Consider the following 23,593-nt stretch of genomic DNA (forward strand, 5'->3'; position numbering starts at 1 on the left):
CCCCTTCTCTTGTTGACTCGTGTAGATACCTTTGAGTGTATATATCCTACAAAGGAAACAGTCAGTTGGGTTTGGGTCACGGTGCAAATAAAGATTCTATGTATGTGGTGATCATAATTATATTTGGGGACACTGATGAGATCTGACTTATTTTCATAATGATATTACATATCTGTTTCATTGACAAATCACATTGATTCAGTGTGGCTTCTAGAAAGTGGTAACTCACTGTATCCCTCTCTCTTAAGCTTATATGCAATCAATGAGTTCTGGCCAGAACTAATGTAGGACCATGAGGAATTTATGACTATCAGTCTCAGGATCCCTTTTCAGGGTCCCTTTTAGCTGTTGCAAAACTATGCTGATACACACCGTGGAGAAAAGAAAAGATTCTTGCAAGAGGCACTCTGCTACTTTTTATAAAAAACGATTCTTGTTGATTTCCTTGACAGTGGACAATAATCCAACCCTCATGTGTAAACTGTTTTGAAAAATATGTTTTATAATGAAATAAACTACTATAATACATACAAAGAGTGATTTCTCCAATAAGCTCCCCCCTTCTACATTAAATATTGCTTGGTTTAGTAGCTATTACTAGCCAATTAAAGGTGTGAGGAAAAGGACTTAGATTTAATTACTTCATACTCGTAACAGAAACAAAATAACTCTAATTTACTGTTATTTTTTAAAACTCAAATCTTAAATGACTTCCTTTTGTTGTCACCTTTGAATTCATTTGGATTTTTTTTTCTTGTGCAGCTTCTTGTCATGAATTTCTCCAACTAATGGATTCTCTCCATTGTTTTATAAAATAGAAACACGTACTTCCCCTTAAAACACTGTACCAGGTGGTTAAGATGTTAACCTTTCTCCATTTGAATTATCATTTACTTTCCCATTGCTTGATTAAGGGATACTGTTTATGGTAGAACTCAAATAAATTAAAGTAAAACATTGATAAAACATTATTTATAAATATTAAAAATGGGTATTCTTCCAATTTTAAAACCTAGGTCCTGAAACTCACATAAATATTTCTTAATACATTGTTTTGCCTTTAGACTTAATTCCCAGTATGTTTCCAATTCACCATTTCTTGTAATTATTGCAGCTCTATTTTATATATATTTATCATATATATGCATCCATTAGTGGTATATTGGAATGAACTTACCATAATCGTTAACTTTGACAGAAGTTTCATTGTCATTTAAGTGCAGAAAGTGATTTGACAAAAGAAGTCCAGGACCTATTTCTTATGGCTGTTGTCCCAGGAAATGGCTTGTAAATGTAGTGAGTCTCAGGAGAGTTCTATTTCATTTATATTATAGTTGAAAAATAACTTCAATTTATATTTAAATTTCCTGTACATATTTTCACATTCAACCCATTCCTATTTCTCTGTGTACATAATTCATTATTGTCCCTATTCCCTCTCTCTAGGCATCAGAATTTTTAAAAATTCTCTCAGACCAGATTGATTTCCCATTTTCAGCAATATTATATGGTACTGAGAGAGGGGTGGGATGCAGAACAACCAGATGGTATTATTAAAAATAGCATATGACACTATTTTGAGCTGGTGTATTGTGGTTAAATAAGAAATGAGAATTAGGTTGATTATATGGCCATCTCATAATTTATTACACCATCATATTTGTAGAAACATTTAAAAACATGTATATTTCAGATAAAATTGAATAACTACTTAATAATGAAGGTTATTAACAATTGATAATCTTAAAAAATATGTGGACCTAAAATATTTCTTACTTTTGATTGTGGAGTTCTGATAGCCTAGGGATATTATGGGTATTTAAGGCAGTTTTAAATCAAAATATGGTCATCTTTTTAAAGAAGGCATATTTACATGGTATTGATCAAAGAATTTTCAGATAATGGATTTTCACTACTTTCTCTTATGTTGCAGTAGAGCCTAGAATATCTTTATAAGACACATAAACTTTTTGTCTAGTATAATCTGCTTAGAGTATTTGCCTTATTTGTACATGGGTGCTCTCTTAGGATGCATGACTAAGTGCATGCATACAAAAAAGTGAATTTACTGTTAAGTCTCAATAAATACTACACATGTTCATGCATATTATTTTAGGAAATAACTTCAGTGATAAATATCTAACCCTTCTGGTATTACTAATATAACTTTGATTTATCTACTGTGTTCTCATTTTCAAAGAATAATAATGTGTTTTGACTCTTTAGATTTCTTTCTACTTTAGATTTTAAATCATGAGACTGTATTTTGATTTTTCCCTTTTGTGGAAGAAGTTGCCACTTGCATCTATTTACAAGAAATAAATTTTACATGCTATTAGCTGTATTAAGGTAATATTTATGCCATTAATCCATACAAGAAATTACTATTAAAATGGCATAGAGCATTACTGTTATCATGCTTTCCATTTCTTGTCAATATAACAAAGACACATTGGGAATATATGTAGTTTTCAGTTCTCGTCACCACATTATGAAACTGCAGCACTAGATCTCACATATGTGTGAGGTCCTATGATATATTTCTTGCATTACTTGGCTTATCTCACTTAGCATAATGCTCTCCAGTTCCATCCATGCTGTTGCAAAGGGTAGGAGCTCCTTCTTTCTTTCTGCTGCATAGTATTCCATTGTGTAAATGGACCACAGCTTTTTGATCCATTCGTTTACTGATGGGCAGTTAGGCTGTTTCCTAAGTGGTTTTTGGAGATAGCACAGCTGTGAACATAAGGGGAAATAGATATAATTACATGAACATTTCATTATTCTACCTTGTATTGACCATATTAGGTTTTCGGATTTATATCATGCATCTTAATGAGATAGAGATGACTTCTAAGTATTCAATAATTATTTTTATCCATGTACTTAATGAATATTCAGTTATGGTGTAATTCTTTAAAATTTTTTATAATTCCATCAAAGTGCCAGGCAGTTTCACACTTATTTTCATTGAATTAGCTAAAAATAAATGTTCAATTAATGCTATAATTTTAAATGATTTATCAGTAGTAAGTGCTAACTATGTGTGGCACTCGAAATTCAGTAAACATAAGAATTACTCAGGGTGCAGGTAGACATGCGGAATTCCAGGCCATGACACCTGGGATTCTTATTGAGTGTGTCCGTCACAGCCACCACTGCTGCCACCAGCTCTAGAGCAAGTACTGAGAAACACTAGTTTAAATGGTGGAAACTTCATGCTAGTGTGCGGAGGAAAATAAGTTTCCTTTTACCCTTCTAAGTTCTTGCTCCCCAATAAAAGGTTGCAATAGCGCTACAGACACAAATTGTTTGCAATTCATTTCCCTTCCACTCTCAACTTTACTGTTCCCTACCCTCCATCACGGACCATTGTTACAGGGCCTAACAGTCAGTACAACACACTGAAGAAATTTCTAGCATGCCCATTGATATGCATACTCTTCAATTTTATTAAGAACATATTCTAGTTATTATTATTTCTAAACTGTTATTTGATCACCATCATGTACTTTTTTTCTATTTTATTGCTCTATGTATTTCTTTTATTTTTTTTTCATTAAATTCATTGAGGTAACATTGGTTGCAAAAATTATACAGGTTTCAGGTGTACATTTCTGTGACACATCATTATATATGTTACAGGGATATATTTCTGTGATAGGTGATCTGTATACTGCATTGTATGCCTGCTACCCACAGTCCAGCCTCCCTCTGTCACCATATAAGTGACACCCTTCACCCCCTTTGTTTTCCCCACCCCCTTTCCCTCTGGAAATCACCATACTCTTCATGTATTTTTGGTTGTGATTTCTGTTAACATTAAACAAGGGAGTGTTTGGTTGCAATGTTTGTGTAATTAATAACAGTGCCAAGCTTTCTCTCCTTCCCCGTACATTGTGTGATGATTCCAACCTATGTAATTGAAGTCAGAAACCATCTGTTGCTTGAATGACATTTGGTTTGTTTAAAATGCATCCATTAAACAGACATGTTGCATATCTATAGCAATGAAAAAATATTTTGCAAATATAAAGAAGTGACATTTGAGAGAAAGCACCATTCAAAACAGAACTTATTCAAATGATTTCACAATTGGAAAATGTTAACTACTGACTAATGTTATAAAAAATGAGTTTTGTATTATATGTGTTGTAGAAATGCATCATCTCTCAGGCTCATATTATCAGCAGCAATAAAATATTAAATACTGAAGATCTGACTTTGTTAATTACATAAATAAATTACATGGGCAAAAGGGAAAAAAGGGTTGGTAGGATGGGAAAGGTCTGAAAACCATGCCAAAGTCAGATGGCAATCAGACCATTAGTACATCAGGCTTCATCATCCTCAGATGCTGAAAGGCATGTCATACAGAAGAATCACACTTATTCTGCACAGCACAGAAGGCAGATCTAGGGAAAGTTGGTGGGAATTTCTCCTTCTGTCAATTTTTCCATTTCTAGCAACTGCCAATGCTTCTAACACACTTTAAGCTGAAGAAATAGGTAACTGAATTTGTCAAAGCAGAGTAAGGTACATATGACTCTGAGCATGACTTTGGTGGTAAATATTTTAGCAATTTGCTTACTTTGAATTTCTCCCTCACTTGCTGGTCTGACTGCTGTTTGAATAGTTTAAGGCTGCCACATATGTGCTTCTGGATAATGAAGGCCCTACGAGAATTCATAAATTTTAATGTAAGTCCCCAAGCCTAGATGTGGTTAGCACCAAAAACGATGTAGAGATCTCTTCTCTTTCTTTCTTTAAATTGATACTTGGGTTTCATCTTTAAGACCATTACAATGCTCTGCCTTTAGTTTAATATCTGGTTTTAATATTACTAAATGCCATTTTTGGACGCAGTTTTAAAGCATGTTGATGTCCAGTTTTATCCCGTCTTTTCATACTCACCCAAGAGCATATTGTTTTCATTGCTCTTAGAGAGCAAGAAAGGGAGGAAGAAAGGGAGAAAGAAACATCCATGAGAGAGAAGAATCAATTGGTTAACTCCCGTCCAGACCAGGGACCAAACTCACAGCCTAGGCATGTTCCCTGACAGGGAATGGAACCTGCGATCCTTTGGTTATGGGACAATGCTCCAACCAACTGAGCCACACCAGCTAGGGCTTATCCTATTTGAATTGTTAGTTATGCAACTCTACTTTCTAAAAAAATTGTAACAACTATTTCATTTAAAAGTTCACAAAACTCTGGCAGTTGCCAATTTCACAATTTATAAGCAACAACATTCTACAAAGAAGCTTTGTCTACAAATAGATTACTTCCATTTTGATTGATCTGAAATGAATCACGACCCCAGGAAAGATGTCCTCATATAATGCTACATAGTCTTCTATTATCAAATAAATGTCCCTGACTCATTTGCTTAAAATTAATTAAATTAAATAAATTTCAATATTCCCAAGTGTCAAAAGATATAAGAGTAAAATAGTCAGAGCTAAGGAAGCATCTGACTCTGGGGTAATTGGAAAACTTTCTGCACATGCTAGTAATATGTTATGGTATTTTTAAAAAGCCTTAAAAGGTAAAAACTTCAGGAGCCAAATGCAAAAGGGAAAATGAGAGATGACAGCATTCGAATTTTATAAAATAGTGAAAAAATTAGGAGAACTGATCTATCTTGCAAGATGATTTGAATTGGAAAAGCAGGAAGTTGAGCAATCATAGGGTCAAACAGTAAAGACCTAATACATAATGTATCATCCAGGAGACTTCGCACCGGAGCTACGTGCAAGATATATACACTAGCCATAAAATGCTTGTGAACATCTCAAATTGAGTTTCTAAGATTTTTTCACATTCTACTTTATAATATATTGAATAATTATAATTTTAATATGAGATAGTACCCGTGGGGAAAATGGGTTGTTAATTATTATAATATATGGGAATGCAGAAGCTTAAAATGTGTTTACTAATTTGATATAAAGAATGTTTTATATGACTCAAAAACAACCCGGCACTCACATGGTAATCCTTAAAAAGTAATAACCTGACCTATGGTTACCGTTTCTAATGTGAGTTCTGGGCGTTGGCAGAGTCTTCAGCTAGGCAGAGTCAGGGTGTATTCGAACTGATGCTGTTGGAGTGCAAGGTTGGAGGATGGGTTTGAAACCGGGGACAGGTGATTCTAATGAGCCCCCTGGAACACAGACTCAAGCACCGGTAATGAGCATCCGGGTCTGGCCTGTCAGCATACAGCCTCTCAGCTGCCAGCCTAACCTTTCTCAGGTGCTACTTGCATCGTGTTATGCAAATGCAACGACATTCACCTGATGTTTAACATGGAATTATGCCTTCTTGAGGTATAATGGACGCAAGAATGTGGCGACTCTGATAGTTTGCTCGTAAATGAGCCACCTAGGTGACAGCAGCATTATTTTTATGCATTCGTACTTTCTGGAATTTCTATTGATTGGAGCTAAAAATGAGGCATACAGATTAAAGGGAGAGACCCCTTGTGAATGTTTCTCCTACTGGCAGAAACATAGCTAGCCATTCAGCGAGACATTTATTCATGAGTGATCCAGGATTTATTTCCATCCCATAAAGTCGCTATTACAGGCAGTAGATTGTTTAATTTGTATGCCTGAGCTTCCTCAGAGAGCTGCAGAGAGACACATTATGACACAGTGATTAGCGTGACAGCTCGGTAATCATCTTCAACACCTGAAAAAATGAAATGAGTTATCCCTCTCTTTGAGGAAATCATTTAACCCTCTCTTTGAGAGACTTAAAGAATAATTTCCGTGAAATTATTACTATTTGTAAATACATTGGAGAAGAAAAATACCTGTGGATTTTGAATGTCTTCATATGATTAATCTGAGCAGAAAGGTACCATGAGAGAGGATTTATCCATTAACAAGTAAACGGCAAATGAGTTAAACCAGGTTTCCGAAATTTACTGTAAAGGATTCATAAATTGTTAAGTTCATATAATTATTTTATATTCACATCTATCTGGAAATGTCAACGAATTTCAAAATGCAAGCTTACATGAGAATTACTGGAGTTAACCATGGGAAAAATAGTTAGCCGTTCTTTTCTTAGTCAAGGTTAATTTTTCAGAAGCCTTTTAAAACAATTCCTAAAAACTGAAATTCTAATAATTTGACTGAAGAAAGTCTTTCATAGATTCATACTTCCATGGACCGCTTAGTTATTCACAGGTGTGCAAATATAGAGCCTCTTCTGAATTCACTGATTAAAGAAATAGAATATCTGTATTTTAAATAATGATACTGAATATGTTCTGTGGATTATAGAAATAGGTAAGACTTTGAAATTGTGAATGAGAACAATAGCAAATCTCTAATGTCATTGAATTTCATACAATTTTAAATTGATAGATTAATGTGCAAACCACGTACTTTGATGCCTACTTGAGGCATTCTGATATTGGTTGAAGCTAGTACGAACAAGACTTTATCAATATGACTGCTTTTGAAACCTCGAAAGTGTATGCGTGATTATGTCAAACATGAGAACTGCATTTCAGGAACATGGTTCTGGTGCTGGTAGTGTGTTGATTTGCTTTTAGGAAGGGACAAACGCACTTTTGCTCACTCATGGGAGTTCTTACAAAACCCTCTTATTCTCCCTTATTTACCCATGAGGTGGGTAAATTTACCTGCAACCTGGGGGGATGAGTGTGTGGCCAGGCTACCTTTTGATGAAGTCCGGGGCATGCCTTTGCATGGCTTTTAGTGAACTTCCTTCTTAGTATACATGTCCTAGGGTGGGATATATGTTTCCTTTCCACTTCAATTCCCTTGTTCTTTTGTGCATAGATAAGAAAGTGAAATCAAAACTTCATTTCCCTTACCATTTAACACAACTTCACCTTCCCTTCACTGGCAATTTGTACTGTCAGGCTTCAGCAGCACATTGTTAATTCTAGATTAGTTTATTTTCTCGGCAGCAGTTGTTTTCTTATTCTTATACTCTTCTATCTAGGTCTAATGCTGTAAGCAATGTATATGGCAAAAATACATTAACACACTAGATGTTTAATACGCATACCATGTTAACATGTGTGTGGCACATTATTAATACATACGTACTTGAAACACATTGCTTGTGTCTTTCAGAAAGGATCTCTCAACAGATATAGATTTTCATGCAAGCAATGATAAATTAGTCTCATGATAAACCACATTATTTTACATGCAGTGATTTTTAATCTGTGTTGCATACCATAGTTACTTACAGATAAACGTCTACAATATAGTGTTTTGGACATTTTTAAATGCTTTTTCTAGATTTTGTATCACATATTCTAGGAGTGGAGTATTTTCATTGATCTGTTGTTGCATAGCAAACTGCCTCTAATCTTTGGAACATCAAAGCGAAAGCAGTTGTGCGTTACGTTTTTAGGTCAGGGATTAGGGTAGTGCTCCGCAATGACACGTGACTGCAGTGGGATAGCCTCAATGTGAATGAAATAGGACTCAAACTGTAATGTACAGAACGGGTTGTTCACATACAGATCTAGCTGCTTTCCCCAGAGTTTTCCAAGGTTGTGAGGGAGAAGCCGAGAGGTTTGGTTACACTTCGCCTACCCATGGTTAGTGTGGTGGAGGACTACAGAAGGCCGTGGATAGCTCCTGGGGAGCTTCATTCGAGGGGCTGTATTTGTACCCACAGCAGTGCTTCGAACAAAATGGAGTAAAGTTCCCTTCCTTACTGAATGTCTTGAACCTCTTGTTTTGGACACGAAATGTTTCATCTTTCTATTTCATAAGTATATATTTTGTACATTCTGCTGCAATTAGCATTTAAGATGAGTTGTATAGTTTGCTATTATAATGATCATCAACTGCTATCTATGCTGTGTAACTATTTTTATTTTTTAAAGGGTAGAATCCATTTAAATAACTTTCAATTCAAGATACTGCCCATAAGATTCTTTGAAAAGATAGATGATTTGTACTTTAAATTTTCTAAGCCTGCATGATTGAATAAATTTCTTATTGTTTACTCTTTCAGTCCACCCAAATCTTAGAGATATAGCAATAAAAGTTTGTTATATGTATTCACACTTATTATTCCGAAACATGAATTCTTGTCAAATAATAGCTCAATAAATCCATGTGGAAATGATGATCAGAATTTCCGATGTGCTTAATGTCTTAGAAGTCGACTTTATTCTGCACCTGGATGTGCCTTGTTTCAAAATATAAGCTGACGCAGGTTCCCAGAAGCCTGAAATTGTTCCCAAATCAAGATAATGTTGATGTGACTTCACTAGGTAGTGGAAATAATGTATTTTCAAAATTGGCTGAATTAAGCAATTATTCAGATCATAGCTGAAACGCTGTAATTTTCTGGCTTCCTTTCAGTCCCAGAGGCGCGTCACGTTTCACCTGCCAGAAGGCTCTCAGGAGAGCGGCAGTGAGGGTGGCCTGGGAGAGCTGGAGGCTGCAGGCGGGGCACACGCCCTGCCCCTGCACTACCGGAGGGGGGAGGACCTCTACCGCACTGCGCCTACCAACCGCACTGAGGGCGATGGCAACTCGGATCCTGAGTGCAGTAAGTGACACCTGTCTTGTCCTGCAGTGTAAATGCACTTAACTTTGCAAGGCACACAGCTGTAGTCCTGGTAACAATGGCCTTTTAATGACGTTAACAGGAGTTATGCACTTCTAAAAAATAAACACACAAAATTAGCTGGAAGGCCCTTATGCACCTGTTTCCCATATTTGAAATGTGTGATCATTTCTACATTGTGTAACGTTTATTATGAAATTTCATATAGTCATTTTGGATAGGCATATCTAAGACTTCCTAATTTTATCTGTATCTACATGTATTTATTTGTGCATTACCAGCCTTTTTATTTTATTCATTCATTTGTGAACATGAAAATTCTTTTTATAATTTGGGGAAGTTATTTTTCAGATTTACTTTTCTTCTAATAGAGAAGAACCATAGAAAATTTATTTTTAAGGAAATGAGAGATCCTGACTCTTATGCTGCGGAGTTGGTCTAAGGTTTTCAATAATTTACTTAAAACCCATATCTTAAGACATGTTACCATTTACAAAGATAGTCAGATTTGGTCTCCAGGCCGACAGTGTAAAAGGCCTTATTTGACAAAATTCAAAGATGTTGAATTCTTTTAAAAAGGTCATGACGCTGATACTAAGTAGAGCATTCATCAAATTTATTATCTTGAACATGGACTGAACATCCTCGCTTCCTTTTAGTTTTAGGAAATATAAAATTTGCTAAGGTTATACAGAGCTGAAGATTCTTTAAAAATTTTTTAAATATATTTTATTGATTATGCTATTACAGTTGTCCTATTTTTTCCTACCCTTTATTCCCTGTACTCTTTCATAGTTGAAATTAGTTTTGCATCTAGTTTTGAGAACAAAATGGCTTCCCATCATTGTGATTTTAGCCTCTATGTTTGAAACTCCAAAATATAAGGGAAGTCAATGGGTTGAACATCAACATGTAATCTAAAACTAAACATACAGAACCAATGAGAGCATAATATCAACCTTTTTCTCTCTGTAAAAGTAGACATTGGATATTAAAGGTGTTTGAATATAAACATTTTAGAGATAAAATTCAGTCACCAAATTCAGAAAGGCCTAAAGATCTGCTATCCCTATATACACTTTTATACTTAGAATTTTTTATCAGCGTTCGTTCTGTGGATGAGAAATTCTATAATGTGCAATACTAATTTACCTTTCATTTACTATGAACAAGATGACATAAGAAGCTGTAGCTATATCTGCCATTACAATAAACTCAGAGTCAATCTCTAATAAGAATATGGTCATAAGTAACACATATGCATTAAGCAAGGTGTCCTTGCTCTTATTTACTCCATAAATTATTATGTTAATTGTAGCCCTATCACCACTTAACAGATAATATCAATAATGTAGAGACAGGGGCGAGTGGAAAAGGTGCAGGGGTTAAGCAATACAAATAGGTAGTTGCAGAACAGCCACAGGGCTGTAAGGTATAGTGTAGGAAATGGGGTGGCCAAAGAACTTACACACATGACCCATGGATATGAGCCATGGTGGGGGGACTGCCTGAGGGAGTAGGGGGTGCTGGGTAGAGGGGGCGAAGGGGGGAAAATGAGGAAAACTGTAATAGCATAAACAATAAAATACAATTAAAAATAAAGCATGTCTCAATAACAAATAATAGTACAGAGAGGAGATGAGCACCATATCTATAGAGAGAATTGTTGCTCTTTTGTTAGAGAATTGCAGAGCAACAATTAAAGAATAAACTCAGCATACATCCATAGTGTGAATCTAACCCTGAAATAAACTTTCAAAATACATGAGACTAAGATGGGCCAGCATTGATAGCAAAAGGGGCAGAATCGCTGTGTTAGAAATGATGAAACAGCCCTGGCTGGTGTAGCTCAGTGGATTGAGCACAGGCCTGCGAACCAGAGGATCGCGGTTCGATTCCCAGTCAGGGCACATGCCTGGGTTGCAGGTCGGTTCCCTGCAGGTGAACTCCCAGCAGGGGACCCACGAAAGGCAACCATACATTGATGTTTCTCTCCGTCTCCTTCCCCTCTAAAGATAAATAAATAAATAAATAAAATCTAAAAAAAAAAGAGAATTAAAAAAAAAAAAGAAATGATGAAACATTTGAAATTCAATACAAGTTCATCGACCCCAATTATGTATGATAGAATATATATAATAATAAGTAGCTGCTTTCATAATATTCAAATGAAGAGTTATTTACAGAATCTTATTTTATTTACAGTTAAGAGTTGCAGGTGTTAGCAACTATGTATGACCTAATATACTTACAAGCTGTATTTTTGAAGTTTGTTCCTACCAGGGGCTAAACATCTCGCTCCTGTGTTCTGATTGACACTATTATTTTGCTCATTAAATATTTTATTCATAATTATAGCATGAAGCAATGGCAAAATCAAGTTAACAAAGCTTTTTATTAACTAGGCTTTACTTTAAAATTAGGGTGGCTGCATGCAATAATAATATATTTTTGCTTCTTGCTGTTTAAAGGTAGAGATAAGTGTCCGTTTGTGTCTATGTATTAACGGGCCAGTGTTTGAAGCCTATTTCTACTATGGGTAATATCGACTACCTATTCTCTCACTGGACCTGAAACGTCCCTCAAACCCACATTCCAAAGAATTTGTACATGGAATTTTTGTCCCATTTTGGACAATAAAGGCCCTTATTATTACAAGTGCAAAAAGCACAATATTTCACTTTAAAGAAGTTGTATTATCTTAAGTGGCACACTAGTAAGATTTTTACATAGTACGTGTGTGTTTTGTTTTGATCAGAAAAACAGCTGATGCCAAATTTGCCATAGCAAACTAATCTCTGTAGGCTAATACAGATGATAAGGTGCCATTGATTCTTCAAAGAGAAACGCTGTAGCTCCTCCTGAATAGTATGTAGTATTGGGATTTCGGACATGGAGCAGATGCCAGTAAACTGCGCTGTTGGTCCAGAGTGCCACAAATAAGAGTCTAAGCTGTTAGAGGAATTAATTTATGCAGGTCCCATTTCATACTTTGAAATGCATTACATCTTCAGACTGCTTGCTTTTCTGCTGGTGACTTGCGCGAAACAGTACATAGTTCTGGAAGTTCCTTGTAAGTTCACAGAAATAGATAGATATACAACTTTTGTGAATAAAATTTTGCCCAAAATTTACCACCAGGATTTATTAATACTACTTTAACATGTAGTTCCCAGGTTGATAAAACTTTGCTGATTAGATGAAGAAATTAAATTATTCTATTCATTCTTTGAGTCTTTTGCCAAGAATATTAACTTTCATTTTTAAGATAAAGAAACAAGTAAATGCAATCCAATTATTTCTCTTTTACAAGACAAGTTTAATAAAACATCCCGTCTCATTCCATTGCAAAGCTTTTTGAATTTTTTCATTTCACAGTTGCAGTTTTCTCAATTTAGCCTTTGCTATGAGAGCCCCTTAAGGCCATTCTGTGAGTTTTTGTCTTTTAGGGAGAACAGTCCCTGCCCCACCTTAACCCCATCAGATAACAGGTCCCATTTCCAATGGACCCTGCTCTTCCCCGCTAACTGTTTTGTTGAGAACAACCAGGCAAAAGTCCAATCCATCAACAGCATTAGTGGTTGCTGCTGGATTACTGTGGATGCTCTAACAGGTCAAGTCTGTGTGGTGAAGGATCAAAGGCTCTCCTAGAGAAGAAGGTGTGGCTGGGAGGAATTATACATATGAACAGTCAGTGTTGATTGATGTATTTGGGGGCCATGTGAACCTCTTGAGAAAGCTCATGCTAAACTACGTGTGGCTCCTATTCAGATCTACTTGTTTACAAGTAGCTTTAGGTTAAATGAAATTCACGAAGAGTTAAAATACTTTCCAACTTTCTTTTGTAAAACATTGCTCTGATATAATAATTCAGGCTAAGTTCTGAGACATGTGGAAATATTATCCCTTGTTAAACCTCAGAGATTTTTGAACAGTTCAGTAACAGAAGCTCTGGGTCCTTTTGCCCGCTTGGATAAGAACCGTGACAGCCCTTGCCAGCATATTATGAAAAGGAAAAGAACTATTTATTCAAAAGTTAGACAGGTTTAGAACAATGGTGGAATTCTGTCATTAAATCTCACTCCTTTTACAAACAAAAAACACCCACCAACACACCGTCCCACCCCGATTGCCAAATCAGGCCAGCCAGGGTACCATGTCTCAGGAAAAGAAGCAGAAGTCTGTCGCTTAGCTGGGCAGATTCCTGTCCCTATTTCGGCTCCTTCCAGTTGTCTGTGCTGGGCTGGCCAGGCTCCTGCTCTTAACCCAAAACCGCGTCCTCATGGTGGGCTGCTGGGGGGCCTTTACCCCCTTTCACGCCATGTGGCCAAGACCCCGCATGGCTGCTACATGGTCCAGAGGCCTCTCCCACCCCAGCCACCCAATAGGTCAAGAAGCCCAGTGGCTGCCCTGCACCCACCTGGGTTTAAATCCCGGTCTGGCTCTCCCTCCACACCCCCATTTCCAACTCCTCCCACAGCGGGTGACACCTATCAGCGCTCTGGTTCTTCTGCCTTTCTCTGCTGCCCTGTCAGTCACAGCACGTGTGGCTCTGTGACTAGAGCCAACCACCTTCCTGCCCTGGTGCAAGCACAGCAAGCTCCTCCAACAGCATGTCCTGCATCACGGGTGACAGTCACACCCACCTCCCTAGCTCCCAGCAGGCACAGCCATTTACCATCCCTGAGACACTGACCACATTCTTCAGAGGCACAAAGTAATTCTCAGTGACCCTGCTCCACTCCCCCAGCCCCCAGGAGATAGCTGTGGGGGTTTGGGGGGATGTCTAGCTCAGCACCCTATGACAGTTGATATGTATGTAGTCAGACATATGCGTACAGGTTTTCTCTTAGAAAAATGCATTGTTACTATGTCACTATGGGTCAGTTGGAGAGAAAAGGGTACCATCTACATTTCTAAAAATCTACTGGCATATCACAACTGGAATGATCATAGATAATATGATCCACATTTCTTTGGAAGAGAAATAGTGAAACAGAATGTTTGTAAAGAGATTCAAGTTGGCCTTCAGTTCACCAGATGTAAATCAATCATTTGCAGAGAGAACCTCATAACTGAAGGGGGAACCTAGTTTAATCAGTGTTTTCATTTTCTTCGACTGCCAGAGTACATCATCTGCAGCTTTTAAAACCCTTCACCAGATATGGTCATTTCACACATGAAGTCACTCTATCTGTTACATTGGTGTGGTGTCTAAAATCTGAGCTTTAAGTAGCAATACTTATGGATAAAATTTCATCAACTTTTAAAAAATGTTAATGCTTTTCTTTTACGGATTTCTGTGATGCAAAAGAAAAATAGAGTTCTCAGTAGTTAGGACTAATGAAGTTCTACATTTAAAATAAAAAGAAATGCCCTGGCTGGTGTAGCTCAGTGCATTCATTGAGGACAGGCCTGCGAACCAAAGGTCGTGGTTCAAATCCCAGTGAGGGCACATGCCTGGGTTGCTAGGCCAGTTCCCAGCAGGGAATGCACAAGAGGCAACCATACATTGATATTTCTCTCCCTCTCTCCTTCCCTTTCTCCTCTAAAGATAAATAAATTTAAAAAAATCTTTAAAAAATAAAATAAGAAGAAATGTATTTGATCGTTAATTTAAAAATGATACATTTCTCTGCTAGGCTATATCTTAAGTTAACATTTCTTCGACATTCATTTTGCTTTCACTAGATCAGGTTTGCTCAGCACTCAAATTCTGTACTAATTAATTCACAAAAAGGAAGTAATTAATCTTTGCCTGGCAACACACTTTGATTGATACTTTACCAGTAATCCAATTACCTTTTATAAAAAGTGGAAGACCAATTTGACTAGAGTACTACTCAGAGAAATGACAAATTTTGCCGTGATCTGCTGAAACTGTTGGCATAAATAATATTAGGGTAAGTATTAGTTGAACATTTCATTAGTGAAATATCTAATTATGAATGTAGACAATTGGGAAAATGAGAGACAAAACTATGAAGCTTTAAAAGAATCAGCTAATAATGGATCATTAAACTCCTGCCCTCATAACTAAGAACATGGAGGGGTCAGTTTTCCAAAAGGTTCAGATATAAAATAAAACTGTTCAGATATCTTTTTAGGTAGATTGTGATCAATGTGCAAAGTAATCACCTCAAAAAAATGAACAAAAGTGTCATTCAGTTTCTTAAAACATAATAATCATGGAGGTGGAGAGAGTAAAATAACTAAATGAGAAATTAGAATCAGCTTAGGAAACCCAAAGTCACATATCTTGAATGCTAAGTTATTCAGCACTGTCTGTGACTACCAGCTCATTTTTGTCCTTGGTGTGTCATATAGAGAAAAATGTGTATAAATAGATAGATTGTAAAGACTATTTCCACCTAAGAGGTCAGCTGTTGGCCACTGCTTTGGAAAGAATAAGGCTCACTTGACAGTAGTTTGTAAATTAAACAGTGATCTAGTGGCAGATGCTCAGTGATATATATTAATTTTACCACTTAAGCTGACATGTTTTTGCAGAGTCAATTTTGCTCTACTCAAGCCTGTGAAAGTTTAAAAAATAGAATAAGAAAATGGGCGAGACAAAGCGTACTCTACCATCCTATCACATCCAACTTTCATATATGGGAAATGCGATCACAACACAGACGAGTTGAAACAATGACTTTTAATTTGCAGTCTCTAGGCTGTGTGAAGGCAATGAAGGATTTATACTAAAGATAATTTTTAAAAGTCACGAAGTCCTTGATCAAAATGAAAAGTATATCTCTACATTTGGAAACTTGAGTGTATCTTTTATATCTTAAATTTCATATGGATTAGATAGAGCTTTATCACTCAAAAGCAGGCCACTGTAAGCAAAGCAGTCTTTTATCTCATCTCTTCTGTTTGAAAATGACAAGTACCAGGAATGTGGCCCCAGCTGGCAACTTAAAGCCAGTGCCATGAGTTCTAGAATGCCAGGTACCCTGAGTGACCACCACCTTCAGTGATAAGGATTATAGGTGGCCTTCCCTTCCCTAGAACCCTTCCTTTGCTTCTACATTTTTATTAGGCTACCTACACCATATAGTAAAGTTTATTTGACATTTCTATTTCTATTATTTATGAGCCATGAGGCAGTTTTTTATGACCTCCTTCTGTCTTTCTTCAGCTTCTTTTATCTTCCTCCCACTCCTCACTTGCCTTTGCCTGGAAGATAAGCCTGTGCCTTTGGTCCTTTTGCGTAGTTTTTTGAAAGGTAATGTGATCATTCTTGCAAGATGCAGGTTTGGGTGACTCGGGATATTCAGTAACATTCACCACACTCCAGTTTTTTCTTTTAGAAAAAAATAAGGGTCAATATAGCAAAATATTTTATCTCTGTGGCTCTTTCAGATTGTGCAGTAACTTGCAAGTCTCATAATTGTTTTCACCAACAGAACAGTCAACAGCTAGTGAGTGTCAGGGAAATCATTAAAAAATGAATAACCACCCTGGCTGGTGTGGCTCAGTGGTTGAGTACCTGCTGACCAAAGGGCACTTGGTTCCATTCCCAGTCAGGGCACATGCCTGGGTTGTGGGCCAGGTCCCCAGTAGGGGGCACTCGAGAGACAACTAGACATTGACCTTTGTCTCCCTCTCTTTCTCCCTCCCTTCCCCTCCCTAATAAATAAATAAAATCTTTTTTTAAAAAATGAATTATCATAGGCAATCTTTCCAGGATTTCTGCAGTATGTTAATTTATGTTTTTACTGAATGGTGAACATACCCAATAGGGAATAGAAGTCACAATGTTTGCTGAACTCATTCTTTCCCCATTTTAATCAGTAGTATTACTATTTGTTGCTTAAGTTCCACTAAAATTAAAATAAAGGGCATGATCTTCATCTGGCACTTTAGCTTTTCAAAGTTATATTAAAAAAATTGCACATTACATTAAAAAGTTCTTCTAAATAGTATACAGGAAATTAGCCTTTAAAAGTTTGATTCCTCATAAATTTTTTCTCCTATAATTTGTATTGCTCTAAAAAATGAGAAAGCAGGTGATTTTAAATATTAATTTTAGGTATATTTAAATCATACTTTAAAAACTTTGGATGTTAAGTAATAATTTGATCATAAAACATCATCATGTAACCTCTATTCATAAAATCTGTTTACCATGGACCATAGCTACAATGAGGGACATCTGCCGACCTCAAATGCCCCTTCTAGGGCCATAATTCTGTAGCTGTTACAATACACAAAAACAAATGTTTGGGCATTGCCTCTTGTATGGTCCTTGGCTTTGAAAGCTCTAAGGGACCTTAATGCCACCTTGTCTAACTCCCTCATTATGCAAATGACAAAACTGAGATCCACCCCTTTTAAGGAATAGCTGAATGTTCTAAACTAAGAGTTAATGTATATCAGTCATAGCTTTCAGTAACAGCTGACCAACAGTATTGTGTTAGTTTCAGGACTACTGATAGACATGTATGTACGTTAGGAGTGATCACCCACTAAATTATTTCATTTATATGTGGAATCTAAAAACCAAAATAAATGACCACCACCACCAGCAAAAGAAACAAACTCACAGATAGAACAAATGGAGAATGTTTTTTAATATATCCATTTTGATAAAATTTTTTTGTGTATGTGATGAGGTCCAGTATTAAAAATAAAAAAAGTTTTCATTTAGAATCTTCTATAGTTGTAAAGGCAAGTTAATGAGCATTGTGTCAGCAAAGCTAATCTTGTAGATTATAAATAAAGAGTAAACCAATAAATAAACATAGAGAATGATTATTTATTTCATTACTGTGTGTGCTACTTACAAAGCAGTTGGGATTAAAATAAATTAAGCAAGGTAAATTTCCTCTGAATGTTTTTAAAAGAATGGAAAAAGGATATAAAGAAAGTGAAATACAGCAAATATGTAATTATATCTGTCCTCTAAACTGCTAAAAAAATTGAAAACTCAACTCTCCATTCTGAAATTCCTGTCAGTTTGCCCTACTTCAGTTTTTTAGCAGAATGATGAAGTTACAATTAACAGGGAAGTAATTTTGATAGTCTCCAGTCTGTGAACTTAATATTGTACCATGTAGTTTGGAGTCAACATTCTAATAGTCTTTAACTGACAATGATTTCAACTGAAGGTAGCATTCTTTTTACAGCAAAAAAGTTGTCTAAGGATGTAAAACATGAGGATTTTTAATTGAATTTTAGGATATTCTACTCCTATTCTTCAGTTGATCAGTGATATGTTGCAAAGCTATACTATAGTTTTGGGGGGGTGTTTATATATATATTTATAATTGAATTTATTGGGGTGACAGTGGTTAATAAAATTACATAGGTTTCAGGGGTACAATTCTACAACACATCATTTGTATATTGCATTGTGTGCTCACCACCCCAAGTCCAGTCTCCTTCCCTCACTACTGATCCCCCTTTCCCCTCTCCTGCCTGCCCCCGCTTCCCTCCCATCATCACCACACTGTTGTCTGTGTCTGTGAGTTTCCTTTTGTTTTCTTTTAGGTTTTTTTTTTTTTTGCTTAATCCCTTCACCTGGTATGGTTTTCTAGGCTTCAGATGAGACCGTGTTTCCTTTCAATCTGTGTATGTAATGAACCACACAGTTCTTCCCTCACTGAGAGCTCTATTTAGCTGCATAAATATGTGAAAAATGTGTATCCTCATAATGCAGAACTACTTCTTGGGTTTGAGTTAAAAAGGAGCCAGTCTTACAGTGGCATGGCCTGTACATGTGAAGTCCTCTTCAAGAGTGTAGCAAATTCATGCCATTATTTGAGACTAAATTAAAAATTAACAAGGAATTCAAGGGTACTTTGCTTAATTCAGACTCTCATTGCAAGGCTGCAAGTACTTGTCCGAGATATTTTGGAAACACAAATGCACCAAGGGCCTTGCCAGTTGTTGGGTTATCATGTTTTTTATTCAGCTGTCTGTTCTTTTCCATAGATAACTTTCTATAACAGCTAGTTTTACTACTTTAGAACTATTGCAATATTTTTTTGCAATATTAAAGATTTTTGAAGTTTAATCCCCTCTCCCAGGGTTGATTCTGAGTTGAATTGGACCAGGAGAACAGGATATATTGAAAAACATCACACAAATGCCTCTTTTTAGTCAAGTAGAAAATTGGAGTTTTCAGGATTCAACCAGAATGAAGTATAAATATTGAAATTCCAATTAAAAGTGCTGTTGCATTGAACTATTAAGTCTTCTACTCTGAAAGAACTAGCCATTACCTTTTTACAAAAAAAGCTTAGCTTCTAAAGTATCCGGAATCCAAATATCATGGGGAAGTATCTTCAACAGGCTGAAGTCAGTTCAATACCCGTGTAAGTCTTTGAAATATCCCCTCAGGGTTTCAAAGGATATGAACTGTGACTAAATGAAAAATAATAATAATAAAAATAAAAAAATAAAAACTGTCTTCTAGAAAGATCCCATAATACCCACTAGTCTGAAGTGAAACTGTGTATACATTATCACACAATGTAGAATAAAAGCAGACAGCTTTCGGGGCTGACAGTAATGACCACTGGGTAGGGTGAGATTAATCATATATTTTCAACTGAGTTTTCTGAGCTCTTTCAGCAGTTCTAGTTTTACAAAATGAAATACATACATATTGTAACAGATTCAAGCTAAGTACAGTCCTTGATTTTTAAAACATGGTGATTTTCTTTGTTTTCACACTCTCTGATATTTTCTCTGAAACTGAAGAATTTTAACCCTGCTAAGATTTTTAAAAACTGCATTCAGATGTAGGAGGTGCAGATAGATTTTGCCCTCTTCCATTTTCATTTTTACTCTCACATCTGCAGAAGTGAGCCTAGTCACTGATGCAGCGTGTCTGCTTCAATAATTAGTTATGAAGACACGGATGAAAGGGGGCCAGACGGGCTTGTTGGACCCTGAGTACTGACATTTGAAAAGACACTTAGTTCCTTGTGCCTCAGTTCTTCTCCCCTTCAAAGGGCAGTGATAACAGCTGCCTCATAGCACTGTTGTACCAAAAGAGTGTGCACATGTATCTGAGTATACACATATCCTTGTAGCATTTTATACTATTTTTCTTGACATACTGCATATTCTCACACATTAGTTTTTTAAGTTTCACATGCACACACATCACCTGGAGATCTTGTTTAAAAAAAAATAGGAACTCAGTAGTCAAATTCAGGCACCTGAGATTCTGTGTTTCTAACAAGTGCCCAGGCTGTGACTGGTGGCTTGGTTGTCTGGGAATCATCCTGCAAGCCTAATAGTCGCTGGTTCGATTCCCAATCAGGGCACATGTCTGGGTTGCGAACCAGGTCTCCATTAGGGGGCGTCTGAGAGGTAATCACACATGGATGTTTCTCTCCCTATCTGTCTCCCTCCCTTTCCCTCTCTGTAAAAAATAAAGACATAAAATCTCTACACAAACAAAAACAAAACGAATGCCCAGGCAGGGCCAATGCTGCCTGTCTGGGAATGTACCATGCATAGCAAAGCCCTGATGAATGAAATGGAGATGGCTGGTGGGGAGCAGGGCAATTACTGGTCATAATGAATTCAGGCACGAAAACAACTCATATGATGTGTGATAAAGCCTCAAAGGACATTGTGCTATATTGTAAGTATATCACTGAGGTGCAGAAATGCAATCCAGATGTTTCTGAGTGTATGCGGGGTGCTGCACTGCTTTATTTTACTACTTTTACATGTATCCAGAAGACTTTGCCTTTGTGTGTGCCTATAGAGTCATAAAAAGAAATGTCCTGTTGTTAAAAGCCGTAATAGTTTTGAGAAAGCATATTTGCTTAGCAATTCATTGTAGATGTATTCTATGATAGACACTTTAATTGGATAACTGCTGATTATGTGTGAGTTTTATTTCTTTCTTTATCTCGTTGCTTACTAATATATCCTAGTTTAGTTCGAAAAGTGAAGAATTATCGACTGATTATTTGCTTTTCCATCTTGTTTTATTATCATCATTCATTTTGGGGCAATCTTTTCCCTTAATCTCCCCCTCCCAATACGTTTTAGAAGGCTCTGTGCCTCTAGTCCAATAGATATAAAATGAAGGGAAGTCTATACTTTTAGTATGCATGCTGCTTTCTGAATATAGATGCTTAGGGAAATTGTAGACAAATGTATTTTCATCTTAATGTACATGGCTTTTCCTGTTCTACACTAAGAACTAAAGGCAGCCAACTTCTAGTCAACATTGTGGCTTATTTGAATTAAAACCTCAGGCAGTTTACAGTATATTAATTAACTTTTTATTTCAAATTATTTTAGAATTCTCAAATTAACCATCAGAACTTTTCCCAGACATGAATAATTTAAGAGATTAACAGCAGCAGCAGCAATAATCATAGAGTCAGAAGCAAAATGTTCATGTTTCAATTTGCAGACAATATACTTTTCTTTGTAAGGGGGTAGACTGATTTGTTAGAAGGGGTAGATTGAGAACATTGTTGCTAATTTGTAAATCAAGCTGACCCTCACACTTCATAAGCACATACAAATAAGTATCCTTCCCTACACAAGGTGTACTGAAGGTAAGCCAAACTAACTTACTCTCAACAAGAAGTAATAAAAAGATTACTGTACTTGCCATTTTATAACTTCCCACAATTTTCAAAGACCAAAACCATCTTTAATATTATGTCCTCCTTTTAAAGGCTTTATTTATTTACTTTTAGAGAGAGGAGAAGGGAGGGGGAAAGAGAAGGAGAGAACCATCAATGTGTGGTTGCCTGTCACTCCCCCTACTACTGGGGACCTGGCCCACAACCCAGGCACGTGCCCTGGCTGGGAATTGAACTGGCAACCCTTTGGTTCTCAGGCCGGCACTCAACCCCCCTGAGCCACACCAGCCAGGGCTGATATTATGTTCCTACTGTGTAGACATGGTAGCCCCATTTTTTCTGGACTACATCACAAGGATGTTGCATGATTAAATATATTTTTAATGCTCTGTACAGTAGTAGCATTCTACGAGACCAAGCATTTATTGAAAGATTTTAACGTGATTTGTTGCAAGAAACTCCACGGAAAAATGCTATTTTTGTCCCTGTCAATGGCTGAGAGCTTATGCTTATTATACATTAATGATATGCCTTACCTGCCACCTATGGGTTGATGAATAGAGATGATTATTTCATTAGATTTCATTGGTCATAGGAAAGGAGGGTGTATGCAGGTAAAAACAAAGTTAATTATTTCTTTCTTTTTTTAATGTAATATGAAAAGACTTGCTTCATTCAGTGCTTAGCACAGGCCTGGTAAGAATGTTTTTGTTAGACAAGGTAACAGGTTAGAGAAGGGAGAATAAACATAGTCTCTCTTTGGGAGCAACTAGGTGCTGTATTTATACAGCACAAATACACACACATGTATTTTTTTCAATAATGTTGTGTCTTTTGTGGTACTTCTGGAAAGATCCATAAAATGCCTAAGAGCATATAGAAATACTATGTTGAAGACTTATATTACATATATGATATGTCCCTGAAGGCAAACCACTTTAATGTATCCTAAATCCATTACAATGTAGTTTGTAAAAAATATAGCATGTACTCCAAGAACACATATCTTGTTCAAAGGCCATGAATGTACAATTGGCTGGAGAAGTCTTACTGTATGGTCTCACCTGTAAGTAGAACCTCATCAACAAAACAAACAAGTGTGCAAAATACAACCAGAAACATGAAAATAAAGAACAGACTGACAGTGACCATGGGGAGGGGGAGGGTATAACGGGAGAAAGAAGGGGAAGGATCAGCAAGGAACTTGTATGTATAAAGGACCGGCAAACAAAGCCAAAGGTGGGTAGGATTGAAGGTGGGAGGTGGGTGTGGGTGTGGCAGGGGGGCATGGTGGGGGGAAATGGAGACAACTATACTTGAACAACAATTAAAAAAGCGGAAAAAAAATAAATAAAGACTTTCAAACACAATGTTTGGTATCCATAATGCCCAGCATGCAAACACTCGTACAGAGGGGCAGTCCCATCGTAGTTTAATGGATTATC

At 36.6% G+C, this 23,593-nt stretch overlaps 1 protein-coding gene across 1 annotated transcript in view; it reads left to right on the forward strand.

Moving 5' to 3' along the window:
- Window positions 1-23,593, forward strand: part of PCDH11X (protocadherin 11 X-linked) — a 408,939-nt gene that overhangs the window by 277,361 nt on the left and 107,985 nt on the right. The window contains exon 6 of the mRNA XM_037037357.1: window positions 9,369-9,558. Within this exon, the coding sequence (XP_036893252.1) occupies window positions 9,369-9,558 (190 nt within the window). The remainder of the gene's footprint in view (window positions 1-9,368; window positions 9,559-23,593) is intronic.

The sequence above is a fragment of the Sturnira hondurensis genome, unplaced genomic scaffold (assembly GCF_014824575.4).
Source record: "Sturnira hondurensis isolate 20B ecotype Veracruz unplaced genomic scaffold, ASM1482457v3 Scaffold0022988, whole genome shotgun sequence".
Lineage (NCBI taxonomy): Eukaryota > Metazoa > Chordata > Mammalia > Chiroptera > Phyllostomidae > Sturnira > Sturnira hondurensis.